The 16,783-nt window shown below is 47.5% G+C and overlaps 1 protein-coding gene and 1 pseudogene across 2 annotated transcripts; both read right to left on the reverse strand.

The window, feature by feature from the left end:
• Positions 1 to 1,043: 1,043 nt before the first annotated feature.
• LOC120404082 lies at positions 1,044 to 3,493 on the reverse strand (annotated as a pseudogene).
• Positions 3,494 to 3,888: 395 nt separating this feature from the next.
• Positions 3,889 to 16,156, reverse strand: LOC120403124 (up-regulator of cell proliferation-like). 2 transcript variants are annotated; one of them, XM_039533886.1, is made up of 4 exons: positions 16,014 to 16,156; positions 15,473 to 15,838; positions 11,667 to 11,789; positions 3,889 to 8,733 (listed from the first exon to the last, which is right to left on the reverse strand). In XM_039533886.1, the coding sequence occupies exons 2-4, from the start codon at positions 15,738 to 15,740 to the stop codon at positions 4,001 to 4,003; spliced, it is 5,124 nt and encodes a 1,707-aa protein (XP_039389820.1). In that variant the 5' UTR covers positions 15,741 to 15,838; positions 16,014 to 16,156; the 3' UTR covers positions 3,889 to 4,000. The 2 variants fall into 2 exon arrangements, with proteins under 2 accessions (XP_039389820.1, XP_039389819.1); XM_039533885.1 differs by having other exon boundaries at positions 15,473 to 16,156.
• Positions 16,157 to 16,783: the final 627 nt, after the last annotated feature.

Genomic DNA, 16,783 nt, shown 5'->3' on the forward strand with positions numbered 1-16,783 from the left:
TAAAAAAATACCAGTCTGGAAATGGCACATGAGTTTAGTAATTAAATATCTTTTGTGGGGACTTGTCTGTAACAACTAGACCTTATTATTATCACTATCTCCATTATACAGATTGGGGAAACGGAGGCATCAAAAGGGGAAGTGTTTCTCTTGAGGTCACATGGTGAGTTGGTAGCACAGCTGACAATCAAACCCATCAGGCTCCCAGCCCCCACTCCCGTCTAACTCACTAGACCCCACTTCTCTCCCAGAGCCAGGCTAGAACCCAGGGGTCTTGAGTCCCAGCCTCCTCTGCTCTAACAGACTAGATCCACTGCCTTGTCGGAAGAAGGAACAGAACCCAGGAGTCCCGAGCTGCGGCTTTTGACTGCTAATCGTTGTATATCACCAATAGCAGTGTCATCTTGCCATCTAGTGACTGGTCCAGACCACGGCTGACACCTCTGTCTTTAGTTCAGGTGGTGGATGCCCGTCGTGGGCAGCTGATGATGGAGGATTCAAGTCCTGGTTCTGACCCATGCAGAGAGGTGCCCAGGATGGAATTCATTTCTTCAGTTTTCTTTTTTAAAACATTAATTCATTTAGTTCCCCCGGTCAGAGGAGCTGACTTTTTTCCTCACAGTGGGTGCCCCACTCCGCCTCTTCCCCCAGGCCCCGCCCTCGCTCCGCCTCTTCCCTCAGGCCCCGCCCTTGCCATGCATCTTCCCCCCCAAGGCCCCAACTTTGCTCCGCCTCTTTCTGCCCTCCCCTTTCCCCCGCGGCCCCCCCATGTCCGTGCCCACAGCTTGCTCCTCTCTGCCTCCCCCAAGCGCCTCCCACCAGCTGCTCACTGCTCCACTGGCCACCCCCAGGGCCAGAACCACTGTGGCTGGTGGATGCTAAGCACCCCCTATTTTTTTCTGTGGGTGCTTGAGTCCTGGAGCACCCACGGAGGCGGTGCCTGTGCCCTTTGTGAGAAAACATCCTTAACAGATTTTAAACTAAAAACACTCTAATTTTTCCACTGAGGTACAACACACAATAGTACCCAGGGGTTCTATATTTCAATCCTTTGTTACATATTTTGGTGGGTTGTGTCGGACATTGGCAGGCTCAAAGGTTGAGAGGTCTGATAACAGCACATAGTCTCTCTCACTGATGCTCTCAGTAACTATGGACATTGCTGAGGAGACCTCTGTTAAAAAGCTGAACTGCAACCAGTTGGATTCAGTGTCTCTGTGCAGGTTTGTAACCACAATAGATTCTGAGAGAAAATCTGAATTCTCCCTTCCCCCAGGGAAATACATGGAAATCTCGACCAGCCCATCTGCGATTCACCAGGCGACGTTCCCAGACGCCAGGTCCAGATGGACGAAGAAATCGTGGTGCTGCTGAGATAGGGTGAGAGCTGGGACTTGGAGAAGCTGCACCTCCCCAGCCGCGCAAAGGAAATGGTTGGCATTGCTGTGAGCACCAGGCTCTCCTCTCTGAACCCTCTGCTCTCTGCCAGGGAGTGCGGCCTCCACTTCCTCACAATGTCCCTCATGGCCCACAGCAGTAGGGTGCACTTGGGGGTTTCAAGGGCAGGTAGCAGCAGAGGGAGGGCAGACTGGCACATGGACATTTTGGACAGGATCTCCTGCTGTAGGAAACTGTCTGAGCAAAGCAGCATAGCACAGAGAACATTGAGGGGGTGCAGAGAAACTCTGGCTTCTGTGTGTCTCTATGCCAAGATATCCCATATTAGTCACTAATTCCTGTATCATCTGAAGCCCAGATCAAATGGCTTGTACTTCTGGCCACCCCATTCAAAGCCATGGCTTTTCTCAGGAATTGCCAAGGAAGAGTGCCTAGCGTCCCAATGGGCCAGTCCTTTGCACTTTCTGGGTGAATTTTCAGGACATTGCTCTGCCTGAGCATTTTGCTTCTGTGAAACTCTTAGCTCTGACAGGACTTTCTGAAATTGTCTTCTCACCTCTGTAGAAAGATGTGAAAATGGGCCCAAGTTTTGAGAGCTGAAGAAATTCTGTTTGAGGCACAAAACTTATTGATTTTATTTTTCTTTGAGGGCAAATATGTATGTTGATGTTGGGTCAGTAATGTGAAGGAGTGGAACACATTACATGTGCTTTTCCCCGCAAAATGCTTATAGTTCCAATCCTGCAGTGAGCTCTGTGCAGACAGGGGGCGGCATTATATTGACTGCTGTATGTACCCTTAGTGAGGGCCTTGAGTATACGGTGTGTGTGTGTGTGGTTCATTTGCACTGATTCTTTGCACACCAACTAGCACATATTATTAGACAGTCTGCAATAATTGTGTACATTTTGTTAATTTGTGTCCTTTCCGCTAAATTGTAAAACAAAACAAAACTAGCCTAACCAAACCAAAACTTCCCCAACTTTTTTTTTGACATTTGCAAAATGAAACATTTTGGTTTTTTCAGCTTGAAATGACTTTTCGTTTCAAAATGGCCTTTAACTAAGCAAAAAGTACTGAACTGCTCAGAGGCTCTAGGGAGGAGCCACTTAGAAATGTCTACAAATAAATGAAAAGAAGTAAAAGACAACATCCTATCAGTGTGAGAGGGAGCAGAGGTGAACTGCCTGGTGTCGGAGACTCTGTCTTCAACTGTTTCTCTTTATTCCTCCAATTGTTCCTTTTGCAAACATTTTGCTGCAAAGTACACGGCATGCAAAATAAATCCACATCCATCAAATTCACTTAACAATATAAAAGTACAATGTTAATTTAAGAGGCTGTCTGCTGCTTTCCAGGCATGACAGTAGAACAAAGCATGTAGCATGGGCCAGACCATAGAGGGACCTGCAATGAATTCCACCTTCGATTGCATGCACAGACAGTTGCTAGCCACAAGATACCTGGGTTGTGCAGGTCTCAATCTATTCTCAGCCTATTCTCCATTGTCCTTGGATTAACTGCTCACTGGATTTTACCTTTGCTCCAGTAGGCTTGAGAAACTGTAAGAGGATGCCATTTTCTGGGACCCTGCCTAGGAATTCAGAGCTAACCCTGCTGAATCAGAGGTTAGAACTCTGCATAGAGATGCAGTTGTTTGTGCTGACTCACCCTTGTGTCAGATCAGGTGAGTTCTATTAGCCCTGAATAGCGGGTACTGAAAGTTTCTGAATGTCTCAGTGAGACAGACTAAAACTAGGGGAAAGAACATAAGAGATTTTGTAGGGACGGCAATAGGCACAGCTAAGCTCAGCAGAAATGTTTCGTTGAGGATTGTTTTTGCTGGTAGGAATTAGTAAGAAAGGCAAGTTTCAGAGTAGCAGCCGTGTTAGTCTGTATCCGCAAAAAGAACAGGAGTACTTGTGGCACCTTAAAGACTAACAAATTTATTTTAGCATGAGCTTTCGTGAGCTACAGCTCACTCCTCCTCTTGGAGCCACTCGTTGACCATGTTGAGCAGTTCTCTGAAGCAGGTTTCATCGTAGCCTGCTTTGGACCTTACTTTTGCTTCGGTGTAACTAATGCACTTGGCCATTAAGGATTTAGCCAGTGCTTCTAGTCTATGATAGCATTCCTGTGTAAACCATGCATCCGAAGGAGTGAGCTGCAGCTCACGAAAGCTCATGCTAAAATAAATTTGTTAGTCTTTAAGGTGCCACAAGTACTCCTGTTCTTTTTAAGAAAGGCAAGTTACAGGTAGAGAGCACGTTTCAACAACCAAAGGGAAACCCACCTGAGTACAGGGATGTTTTCAGTGTAACTAATGTGGTTAATCATTAAACACATATTCGGAAATGTTCATTTAGGGTATTTCAATCACCTTTAATTGTAGCATAAATTGATAGGTGATTAGAATTGTATTGAAAAAAAATCGGTTTCCTTATTAATCTTCCTTAGGAATCATGAATTTTATTTGTTTCTCCACGGAAAAAGAATTACATATTTTACATCACATGCTCTATTTGCTTCCTTTAAAAAAAAGGAAAAAAGGAATTATTCTTCATGGTTCTGTCAAAATATAACTCACATAAATAGAACTCACTTATACAGACTTCCTCACCAATTGGGCTATTTCATCATAAACACTTTTTTTAATGCTCTCCAGTGCCTGCTCTTCGGTTATTTTTCCCCAATCCTCTGGGAGATCAGCAGGCAGAGCATCATATTCTCTAGCAAACTGGTGATTGAATTCCTTGAAAACAAACTTCCAGTAATCAGAAGCCACGATGCTGGGATCTGGCTGGATGTACCAATCTGGGTAACAGTCACGATAATCTTTGTAAGGATGAGGTTTCCATTCAGTGTCTGAATTTTGGAATTTGTCATTGTAAAGCACATCAGTGGAGCATAAAGAATAATGAAGCTTTTTAGCATGGCTATTCCCGAATCTCTGTAGACTTTGAGGCCGATGCACTGATGCAAAATGCTCCCTGTGATGACGGCCGTCTGCCTCACAAGGGACTTTACAGAATGGGCACTGCTTCCCACAGCCAAACACTCGCTTAAAGATTTCATCCTGGGGCTTCACTGACAGACTGGAGAATTTAGACTCAACTTCCAAATCTTGAAATTCAGCTAAGATTTGCTGTTCTAGATCAGGAAGGAAGGACTGAATACAAGCAAAGAAACTCTCGGTGTCTGTTGTATTGAGAGCCCATACGCCCACTAAACTGTAACTGGGGATGACTAGGTCCTTCTGTATCATCTCACAAAAATGGAATAAAAATGCACAGACTGTTCTAGTCTTTTTATCTTTCGTCATTTCCAGTGCATCCCTGATTTTCTTTATTATTGTGGACAGAATCTCTTTCTCCAAATCTTGCAAACCCTCCGACTGGTAGTAGTTATCTAACAGACATCTCCACATCCAGGATTTCACAAATTTTTCATAGTTATTAATGTATTCTACATAGTTGTCAAAGTTCATCTCCTCCAGCAGCTTCTTCTGCACAGTGAAGTGGAAGACACTCCGGCTGCTGTATTCAGTGGACTTCCCCCTGCTGAGAAAGTCATCCGCTATTTCCATTCCAAGTCTGTTATTAACATAATCTTTCAGGGCAGGTTTCAGACACCGATCACAGAAATCCTGGACCCTGTTTTCACAGGAATCCTTCTCCAAATAAAGATATTTAAATATGGAGAGATACTGAGGTTTCAGCTGTTCCACATGTTGCTGAGGATCATTTCCTTTGATAAAATCTTTATTCATCTTCTGAAATGCATAAGCTGCCTTCCACAAAATGTGAAATTTTAGGTCAGTTTCAAAGGAAAGGGTAGTGGGAAGTTTCCGAACATCCTCCTCTTGGAGCCACTCGTTGACCATGTTGAGCAGTTCTCTGAAGCAGGTTTCATCGTAGCCTGCTTTGGACCTTACTTTTGCTTCGGTGTAACTAATGCACTTGGCCATTAAGGATTTAGCCAGTGCTTCTAGTCTATGATAGCATTCCTGTGTAAACCATGGAATCAGAGCTTTAAAACATGGCACGTCTAAGTACTGCTGTTTCATTGGGAATGACTTGGTTTCACAATTCAACAAGGTTTTCATGGATACGGATGTCAAAATATCAACAGCTGCTCGATTACTCAGGTCTTTTGTGAGTTGGAACATCATCTCCTGAGTTATGGCGCATTCCTGTGAAAATGCAAACGGTAACTCTGATAACATTTTTCTCCACATTATTTCAAATTGACTCTCCAGTTCCCTATTGTCTAATTTCTGTTGTCTTCTCCTGCAGTCTCTCCAGAGTCTGTCTAGATTCTCTTCAATGGTTTTCATGTACTCCTCCTTTAGAAATCCTACCTTGAGCCAGTATTTTCTAATATAAATGGATTCCTCCAACTTGTTTATTGCATAACGTTCAAGTTCCTGCTTGAGGCTGCTTGTGCGCCTGATAAAGTCTTCTTTGTATTTTTCCATCAGGTGCTCCTCTCCAATGTCAAAATATTTTCCTAAACAATCCAAAATATTCTGTTCAGCAAATACAAGATGGTCCTGAACATTACATTGTAAGATACCAAAATCCACTTTATCTGGTGTCTGACTTTGAATAATATTTGCCATTGAAGTTACCCAGAACGCCATCAGCTCACGGAGTTTCAATTCCCACTCTTCAAACTTCACAGACATTTGGTTATAGGCCTCAGCAACGAGGCTCTTTTTAAAGCTGAAGCTGAAGCTCTCATGTTTCACTGCATTCCACAGGCTCCTAACCCATTCAATAAAGTGGGGAATGTCCTTAGGGGGGCTGCTCAGGGAAGAGTTCCTTATACGTTTAAACAAATACTTCTTTAGTTCACATACACTCTCACTGTATCCTATATTCACTGGTGCCATGGGGGGGACTCCATGCCATAGCCTAGGGATGTACCAGTTGTATTTCTGTGGATCATAGTCCATCATGTCAGAAATTTTAATTTCCCTGCATTGTTTTTCCATCCTTCCTACAGCTTTGGTAATTTCATTTAGCTGTTCCAGGAGATGGTTCATATCCCTAGTGTTTTGTTCATGTGCAGACACATCTTTGATGTTCTGATGCACAAATTGGCAGTAAGGTTTGTGCCTGACTTCCCTCATTCTGAGAAATGTGTGGACCACAATTTGCAGAATATCTTGCATTTCAGTGGCATTCGACATGGCCATGTTAACAATCGTTATATCACTCAGTCCAATCACCAGTGTGGCCAGCTCATTGTCATGTTCATAGCTGTCCTCCAGTGTGGGCATTTCAGGGGCTTTCAAGCCTTCTGTGTCTATCACCAGGATGAAATCACAGCCCAGCTCCTGCTGAAAGTTCTCTGCCACTTTAACAAATGACATGAAGGCTCCTCGCGTACATCGGCCACTGCTCACTGCAAACTGCAGGCCGAACATGGTGTTGAGGAGGGTGGATTTCCCAGTGCTCTGCACTCCCAGCACCGTTAGAACCAGCATTCTGGACCTTCCCCCCAGCTTGGTATGGAGCTGAGTCAGAACATCTGTCACCCACTGCAGTGGGATGTTGGATGAATCTCCATCTATCAGTTCCACAGGAAACCCTTCCACCATCAGGTCAGCAGCTATATCCGGGAGATGGATGAATCGCCTTTGCCAATTTGCTTTTATTCCTTCTTTGACCTTTGTGCATTCTGTCTCATAAAACTGCCCCAACTCACGCATGAAATGCTCCACCCGTAAGGAGCTGGCAGAGAATAATTCATCTAGTTCTGATAAACTTTTAGGGTCATTGCTTCCAGTTTTATATTCTTCTTTATATTTATTTTCCATTAGAGAGAGTTTTTTATTCCCCCTACTAACGTTCTCCAGATTAAATCTCATCCATTTTAGGAAGCTATGGACTTCCACTTTAGAAAGTTTTTCTATTCCAGTAATAAATTTCATGGTACCAACACTGATATCACATTGATTCAATTTTGATCGTAACTCTAACACTTTCTCCCTCAGATGAGATTCCTGTGTCTCTATGGATGCCTCCCTATTCATCCTGCACAGTTCCTTTTCTAATTTAACCCACTTTTTCCAAATGTCCCCTTGCAGTCTCAGCATTTCCTTCTTGTACTTTGCCACATCTTGTATTTCTGAAGTGATTTCTTTAGCCCAATTGCTTGTGCTCTGACATTGTTCATAATCTTCATCTACCTGGATTCCTAGTTTACGTGCTGTCACAGCCATGGCTGCAATACTGATACTCTTGTTAGCAGACATCATTATGATGCCTATGGTGGACTGAAGCTTCTTTACAAGCTGCACACTAGTTCTGGTGTTCACATTCTCCAGCACATGGGATTTATCCAGTTTTAAGACAGGAGCCAACTTCGCAAGTTCTTCAAGTGATTCACTGTGTTTGTCCGCCAGGGCACTGAGGATGAAGTAGTATTTAGTGGCTGATCCCTGCAGAGATGATAAAAGCGTGCATTGTCTCTTGTTGATGCTCTCAGTAACTATGAACACTGCTGACGAGATCTCTGTTAAAAAGCTGAACTGCAGCTGGTGTGACTCAATGTCTCCGCGCAGGTTTGCAACTGCAACGGGCTCTGGGAAAAGATCTGAATTCTCCTTCCCACCAGGGAAATACCAGGAAATCTCAACCAGCCCATCTGCGATTTCCCGAGGAACATTCCCAGACTCCATGTCCCGGTGGATAAAGAAATCGTGGTGCTGCTGGGAGGGGCTGAGAACCTCATTGAGGAGTTTGGACTTGGAGAAGCTGCAGCTCCCCAGCCGCACAAAGGAAATGGTTGGCATTGACGTGAGCACCAGGCTCTCCTCTCTGAACCCTCTGCTCTCTGCCAGGGAGTGCGGCCTCCACTTCCTCACAATGTCCCTCATGGCCCACAGCAGTAGGGTGCACTTGGGGGTGTCGAGGGCGGGTAGCAGCAGAGGGAGGGCAAACTGGCACATGGACATTTTGGACAGGATCTCCTGCTGTAGGAAACTGTCTGAGGAAAGCAGAACGGCACAGAGAACATCGAGGGGGTGCAGAGAATCAGTAGTGCCAGGGCCACTATGTTGGAAAATATTGTCCCCACTCTCCAGCTCCTCCTCATCCTCACTGATTCCTTCATCTGGTGCCTGATGCCCAAGACTTGTGTTTCTGGCCATTCCACTCAGAGCCATGACCTTCCTCAGGAAATGCCATGGTAAATCTCCTAATGTGTGAGGAGCCCAGATCTCTATACTGTCTGCACTGATTTCCTGGAGATTGCTCAGCCTGAGCTTCCTGCTTCTGTGCTGCTCCAGGTTTAGCTTGGACAGGATGTCATGAAATGCTCTTCTTTCTGCAGGAAGAGAGTAAAACAGAAGTAGAGATTTCAGGGTTGATGCCATCTCAGAATCAAATTCTCAGTCTTTTTTTACTATGTAATTTTTTTCTTTGAGATTGGGGCAGTATTGCAGAACCATAGACATTTATGACAGCAAAGATGCATAGTGTAGTATTTTTCTGAACCTCAGCCCTTCCCCTAGCCAAGCAGAATTGTTCCCTCCTAGTATTAACTTCATTGACATCAGCAGGGTCATTCTGGATTTACACTGGGGTCACCCAACATCAGAATCTGGCCCTGAATCTATTGACGTCAAGTGGAGTCATTCCGGATTTTTACAATGGGGTCACTGAGACCCGAATCCAGTCCTACTTCCACTGGCATGAATGTGGTTGGTCTGGATTTTTGTAGTGGGATCACCAAGATCAGAATCTGGCCCTGACTCCACTGATTCCAGTGGAGTTGCTCCTGATGTACAGCAGGAAGCATGTACCATAGAGGAGAATGAAGGCACGGGGTATCTGAACTACAACTCCTATGAAGCTCTGCATCCCCTTAGTCAGATGCAGTTTAATGTCAAACTGGCTCAATGCAAAACAATTTGCCATTTCAGAATGGAAATGTGTTTAGAATTTTTCATTTAATGAAAAAATGCGATATTTTTACTTTTCATACTGATTCGGGACAAAAAATAATGTCAAAATATTGGGATTTCTCATGGGATGGAATGTGTAATTTTCTACCATATCTGTCCCTTATCTCCATAATTTACGAGCACTTAAAATTTTTATTTATATTTAAAAAATAGTTAAAATTACAGCTTTAAATGCAATACAAATTCAGCTATCATCTCTATGCTTACAGATCTGCTTCTCTACTCCAGACCTGTCTCCTGTAGAAACTAAAATCCAGGCCTCTCTCTCTGTCACCACCTTGTAGATGTCTAGCTATCAGCTCAAGCTCAATATGGCTAAAACAGAGCTCTCAATCTCCCCTCTTCCCTCCCTGCTAGCATTCTCAATCACTGTGGACAACACCACCACTCACTCAGGCCTGTAACCTGACACCATCCTGCCTGTCACCAGGCCTGTAACCTGGCTGTCATCTTGCAGACCTCTTTCTAGGTCCTCATATCCTGGCTATGTCTAAGTCTTGCTGATTCTTTCTGCAGAACATCTCTAAAATACAGCCTTTTCTATCATCCACTGCAATACTCTGTATTCCAAAGCAACACCATGGCTATTCACGTCTGTCATATAACCTGTCATATAATTATGATATGTTATGTATAAAGTATGCCTTGGGAGGTATCATTTTAAAAGTCTTAATCTGTTAAGTATTAATATCCTGTTGGATAGTATGTGCTAGCATTATGTGTGAAGTTATGAAGTTTTGCTCTGCGTGTGTTACTGAAATATGTTGTGAGTTGGAAATACCCACAAACAGACTTTCAGGTACAACAGTGGAGAAGCCAGACACTGATGATGACCCATTAAGGGACATACAGAAGGACTGCATCAGGAATTGTATACAGTGAAGACCTCTCAGAGTGAGCACATGCACAATGGAGACTTTTTGACTCATGTCATAGCAAAAGACATTTCCAGCGAGCTATAAAAGGGGGAAGTGACATCATCACTTGTCCTCACTCTCCCCACAACTCAACACCTGGAAACACGTCTAGAGAACACAGATTGAACTGGGGAGGGAGTCCCGCCTGTGTATGGAAGATCTGTGATCTGCTTGTATTGTCTGTCAGAGTGAGATGCTGCTTGATTCAAGTCCTGTCTAATGTACAGAACTCAGATTACATTTTACTTTTATTTCTTAGGTAATCAACTTTGATCTGCATGCTTACTACTTACAATCACTTAAAATCTATCTTTCCATAGTTAATAAATTTGTTATATATTTTTTACCTAAAACAGTATGATGCTTGAAGGGCAAGGGAAATCTGCTTAGGAATAAAAGCTGGTGCATGTCTTCTCCACATTGAAGGAGGGGCAGACTGGGTAATAAACTTATACTGGTTGGGCTTCTGACCAGGGCAGGTACAACTCTGGGGCCCTAGGCTGGGGGGAGTTGGCTGAAGTCACCCTATTGTTAGTTCATGAGTGGCTGGTGAAAGCATTCCTGTAAATCAGCTGGGTGTGTCCCTTGCTGTGGATGACTGTGTGAGTGCAGGACCTGGAGGGGTTTGCAGGTTGTCACAGCATTACAGTGTGAGATGGAGTCCAGGTTGGTAAGACAGAGGGCTCAGCACTGCCCCAGTTCCAAGTTACATCCTGGGGAACCCATCACACCCACACAACTAAAAGTGTCGTCCGGGGTCTCATCATCTCAAGTCTTGATGTCTGCAGCATACTTCTCTCTAATCCCAACAAATGAAATCTTGCCCTTCTCGTATCCATTCAGACCATTTTGACCATGTCACCTCCATTTGCATCCCTCCTTTGGCTTCCCCTTCTCCATCACATCAAAGATAAGTTACCTGTCTTCATTTTCAAGGCTTTTCGCAGCCAATCCCTACCCAGCCTATCATCTCTCATTTGATATCAAGTTGTTGAATCCTAGCCCCTCTTATTCTATGATGCCAGTCTCCGTCACCCACTTGTTAAATTTTCAAACAAGTATCTTCTTGCTTTCTCCCACACTGCCGTTCATGCTTGGGAGATGCTCTCTGTAAACACTGCAAAAATAACTCATTAGCCTCCTTGAAAACCCTCCTCAAGACTCTCCTTTGCTGTGATGCCAACAAAAAACTTGACAATGGTTAGGCAGCTGGTGCACTGAGAACACTGCCCATCCTGCTCCCTCCGTCAAGCCTGTCTGTCTCCATGGGCTGTCTCTTGTCTTATTCTTATTTCATAAGCTCTTTGGGACAGGGACTGTCTCTTTGTTCAGTGCTATGATAATACAAATAAATAAATAATAATAGTCGGAATTACCTTGGGAAAGTTCTGTCTCTGGGTCTTGCCCAATGGCTGATTCCTCACACCGATTTGAACCATCTTTCCTCCCTGGCTCTGAGTCGCTCTTAGTCTCTGATTCCCGCCCTGCATTTATAGACCCTAACAAAAGAAACAAGATGAGGCACAAATGATCCGCGCTGAATAATCCTCTTTTTCAAACGACACAGGGATCTGTCTCTCTAGTAATCAGTTGAGGTGGGTCCGGTGCTTTGAACATGCGAAGGGAGTAAAATAGGTAGAGGGCCAGCACCCACTGAAATTCAATGCAGTTTGGATGCCTAACTCGCCTTGGAAACCTTTGTTAGTTCCAATCTATAGAAATTATAGCATAACCCAGCTGAACAGAAATGGCTCACTGCCGCCATCTAGTGACTAAACGAAACATAGTGTTTGAGACTCCTACCATCCTTGCGTTTTACTCGGTTCGCTCTTTTAGCTCAGGCAGCAGAAGCTTATGCTGTTAGAGCCCGAGGTTATGGCAGGGGTGGCTAACCTGAGCCTGAGAAGGAGCCAGAATTCCAATGTACATTGCCAAAGAGCCACAGTAATACATCAGCAGCCCCCCATCAGCTTCACCCCCTCCCCCGCTCCCAGCGCCACCCCCCCCCCGGCAGTCCCGCCAATCGCCTCCCCCTCCCTCCCCGCACCTCCTGATCAGCTGTTTCATAGCGTGCAGGAGGCTCTGGGGGAAGGGACGGAGGAGCGAGGGCAGGGCAGGTTCAGGGGAGGGGGCAGGAAGGGGTGGAGTGGGAGCAGGGCCTGTGGCAGAGCGAGGGGTTGAGCAGTGAGCACCCCCCTCCACACTGGAAAGTTGGCACCTGTAGCTCCAGCCCCGGAGTCGGTGCCTATACACAGAGCCGCATATTAACTTCAGAAGAGCTGCATGTTGCTATGGAGCTGCAGGTTGGCCACCCCTGGGTTATGGGTTCAATAACCTTGACTGATGACTCATCTAGGGATATCATGTTCTGCTATGTAATATTGTCTCTTTCCCTGTTTCTAATACTAATAATTATACCTAGTTCTCATCTAATGCTTTTTATTGGTAAATCTCAAAGTGCCTCATAAAGGAGATCAGTCTCATCATCCCCATTATATAGATGTGGAAACTGAGGCACAAGATGGTGAACTGACTTGTCCAAAGTTACCTAGCAGCCCAAGCTGGGCATACTGAACAGGTATAATTTGCATAAAGAAGAAAGATCACTTAATAAAACCTGCCAAAGGCCATCAGTAACACAGGGGCTTAGCCTGTTGGCAATAATAATTAGTGTTTTCAAGCAGAGTCTGAATGAGCTCGCCCCTCGCAGCTAGCTGGGGAGGGGGAGAGACTTCAGGAGCAAATTGCATATGTATCTAGCAGATAGAACTGCATTGCTCAAATTGATCAACTTTGGCTGGTGTTGGGTTACAAATCACTTTAGTGCTGAATGGAGGGGTAGTGAAATGTTGTTATCAATGTTGTTGTCTTTATTGTATGAGTAAAGGGGAGCAGAACTGTGCTCAGCCTGTCCTGATTGAGGGGTCACCCTCAGCTGAAAGGAACTCACTCAGCCATGGGCTCAAATGCCAGACCCCTGTGAGAGTAAAAGGGGTGGGGACAGGTGTCCCAGACCAGAGGTTTCATCTTTGTCTAAGGATCCCCAGTCATGTTTAATCTGTTTTTTCCTTCTGTTCAAAGATAGAGCTAGATAGGCTCTATGAGGAGTTCTTTGTTTTGTTAAGTGTTCACTAGAGCTGAAATCACTTGGGGGGCAGTGTTTCTGCCCAGCCTGCTTCAGTTCCCCCCTTAGAGCTGATAATCACTAAGAGTTGAATGGAACCTCAAGAGACTGATCTGCAGACCTCACAGCAGAGAGGCAGATGACAGCAGAAGGTGACTGGAGAGCAGGCAGCCAGCAGGAGCAGTGAGAGTGGAAAGGAATGGCGGCTGGCAGGGAAGCCAGCCAGAGCAAGTGTTCAGATTGTGGAGCAAGCAAGGTGCCTTCTTCCTCGGGTGGGAGGTGAACTCACACAGATGCACCTCTGAACCCTGGGGCCTCACCGACCAAGGACGACTACGGTGAGTGGGGTGTGGTGAGGGACCAGAGAGGAGCACAGAAAAGGAACTTTTGGTTGTAAAACTCAAGAACTTGCGGTGGAAGGCACTCTGGGGTGGGAGTCCTGCTCACAGTTTCATGATTATGAATCCTGCTTGCAGCATTTTGCCTAATTAGTTGGGTGACTTAACAATTTCTTTTCTACGCTCACACTTTGTGCTTGCTAGTGGAGAAGTATTGCAGATAGAGGCTGAGGTTGGTGTCAAGCAGGGACCATGCACACAGATACTAGAAAGCAGATGCTGAACAGAGGTTGGGGAGAGGCAGAAACGAATTAACCTTTTGTGGGCCCAGCACCAAACATGTATGTGGGCCCCCATGGAGGCAATGGAGCATGGCGCGGGGGTGGGGTGGGGGTCAGTTCCCAGAGTGAGGGGCCAGCGAGAGGCAATGTGCATGGCATGGCAGGGGAAGCCCCACTTCGCCCAATGCGAGGGCACTATTTACAAACTGGCAGTTGCCCAGATTCACAGTGGACTGCCCGACCCTGTGCTTCCAGCATGTCCCTTCCCCTCGGGGGCAGGCCCATGCCACACTACACAGCCCCCCTTGCCCAGCACCCCCTGACTCCCTATGGCCAGAGGCCCCCCGGACCCACTATGCCCAGCGCCCCCCCAGACCCACCTACAAATGCACAGCACCCTGCATAACACCACTCCTGCCTAGCACCCCACACAGAACCCCCACTCCCTAGTGCCCCAACACACACAGATCCTCCCCGCCCCTTCACACCCCAGCACCCCCCCAGACTCCCGACAGAGCCACTTCCTGCCTCCTGGCCACACTGACCGGCAGTACAGCCCGAGCCGGTCCCAGGGCCGGGAATCACTCCGGCCCCTCAGGAATGGCGCCATCAGCCAGGTCAGGCCTGTCCCAGTCAGGCTCCCTCAAGATGCACTTGCCTGGAGGGGCCCGGCCAAGCCCGCCGCACTGTCTCTCAGGGCCGCCCGGGGGCAGGGGAGGGGCAAGTGGGGCAATTTGCCCCAGGCCCCTAGGGGCCCCCATGAGAATATAGTATTCTATAGTATTGCAACTTTTTTTAATGGAAGGGGCCCCCGAAATTGCTTTGCCCCAGGCCCCCTGAATCCTCTGGGCGGCCCTGCTGTCTCCCCGCCCCACCTGGCCGAGACTAGCCAGGCTTCTGCACCAGTCCCAGGCGGCTCAGCTCCGGGGAGACACGCGGGGTCCCACAGGTGGTGGGAAGCAGAGACTGCCCGGAGCCGGAGGTGCCCTGGGGTCTGGCCAGGGGGCTGAGAGGAGCAGGGGTGTGGGGCCATGGAGCGGAGAGGAGCCCTCAGCCAGCGGGAGGGCAGGCCGAGAGGAGCAAGTGGTGGGCGGGGGAAGCCAGCGGGGTCTCGGGGCTCAGTGCATGGGCCCGGCTTCATGGAGCCACTGGAGCCACTGTAAACCTAGTACTGGGGAGAGGAAACAGATTTCTTAACCCACCCAGTCTCATCCACCCCCTGCCCCAAACTCCTGCAGCAGGCAGGGCTACCTGGGGGGGGCAGTTTGCCCCAGGCCCTGGGCCCCACAGGGGCCCCCACGAGAATATAGTATTCTATAGTATTGTAACTTTTTTTTTATGGAAGGGGCCCCCAAAATTGCTTTGCCCCAGGCCCCCTGAATCCTCTGGGCGGCCCTGGCAGCAGGGACAGGCTGGTCTCTCCCTGGCTTGTTCCTTACCAGCTCTGCTGAGTCTCTCCGCCAGCTGTCTCTGCCTGATGTCTCTCAGCACCTTCACAGCCACCTCCACTCCGTAGCGCTCCCCGCAGTGACTGATCAGCAGGTCGGTAACATCCACGGGATCCCCCTTCTCCAGCCGACCCCAGGGGATGGCTTGGTATCCCTCCTCCATCTGGATCACTCGCAGCTTGTGCTTGAACCTCTTGAGATCATCCTTCCTCAGATCATCCAAGGTTTCCAGCAGATGGTCTCTCCCTGTCCCCTCCATGCCACCCCCCCCTTAGATGGGACCCTGGAGAAAGTGCTAGGTCATTACATGGAGACAGTCAGGAAGTGGCTTCTCTATCTGCAGCCAGGAAGCAGGGCCTGGGAAACAGAAGTGAAACTAACATGCCCGGACAATATCAGCTCCCAGCCAACCCTTCCCTGGTACTGCTCCCCGAAGGGTCCCTATCCAAGGGTAAGAAGGTCACTCTCAGTCCAAAATGCAATCTCCCAAACACCCAGCTGCCCCAGCATTAAGCTCTTCAGTCCTGCCCACCTGGGAGCTTCGGCTCGGAGGCAGGGAGAGAAGTCAGACTGGCACCCAGTGTGCAAGTAAAGGCGTGGTCCAATCAGAGAGCTGCAGCCCTGGAGACGTCACTCAGCTCCCGGTGGGGGGAAAGGTGGGGCTGTTTGGGATGGGGTCAGTGGGGAGTGGAAGGGAGGGAGATTGGGTCAGTTGGGAAGGGGTGGAGGAAGTTTGGGGGATCAGTTACAGGTGTGGGTGAGGGGAGGAGGAGTTTGAGAGGAGCTGGTTGTGGGATGTTGCAAGGGGTGAGTGGAGAATCAGTTCTTTGACCACCCCCCATTTGGGTCCTGCCTGCAGAGTGTTGCTGTGTTTCTGCTGCACTGGGTCATGAAGCCGGCTCTGAGGGTCCCTGCTCACAGCGAGGTCTGTGGCCTCGGCCAGAGTAGCCCAGGGGAGGGATGTGCCTTGTGGATCTCTGTCTATGTAAATGCTGATAAACCTGGCGTGGGTGCTGCTTGGCCCTTTGGCTGAGTGCACCCGTCTGGTCACGGGTGTAGATGCCATTCTGACTCATTTGCAAGGGAGCAGCATGCTTAGCCTGGCTCTCTGCTCCATGATGCTAATGCCAGGGTGACCAGCTGTCCCGAATTTTTAGGGACAGTCCCGATATTTGGGGCTTTGTCTTATATAGAGTCTTATTACCCCCCAACCCCCGTTCCAATTTTTCACACTTGTTATCTGGTCACTTTGAGCTGCCAGGGTTTGAGGGGGGCAGCTTCCCAAATATCCCCAATGGGATG

The sequence above is a fragment of the Mauremys reevesii genome, linkage group 4 (assembly GCF_016161935.1).
Source record: "Mauremys reevesii isolate NIE-2019 linkage group 4, ASM1616193v1, whole genome shotgun sequence".
Taxonomy (NCBI): Eukaryota; Metazoa; Chordata; order Testudines; family Geoemydidae; genus Mauremys; species Mauremys reevesii.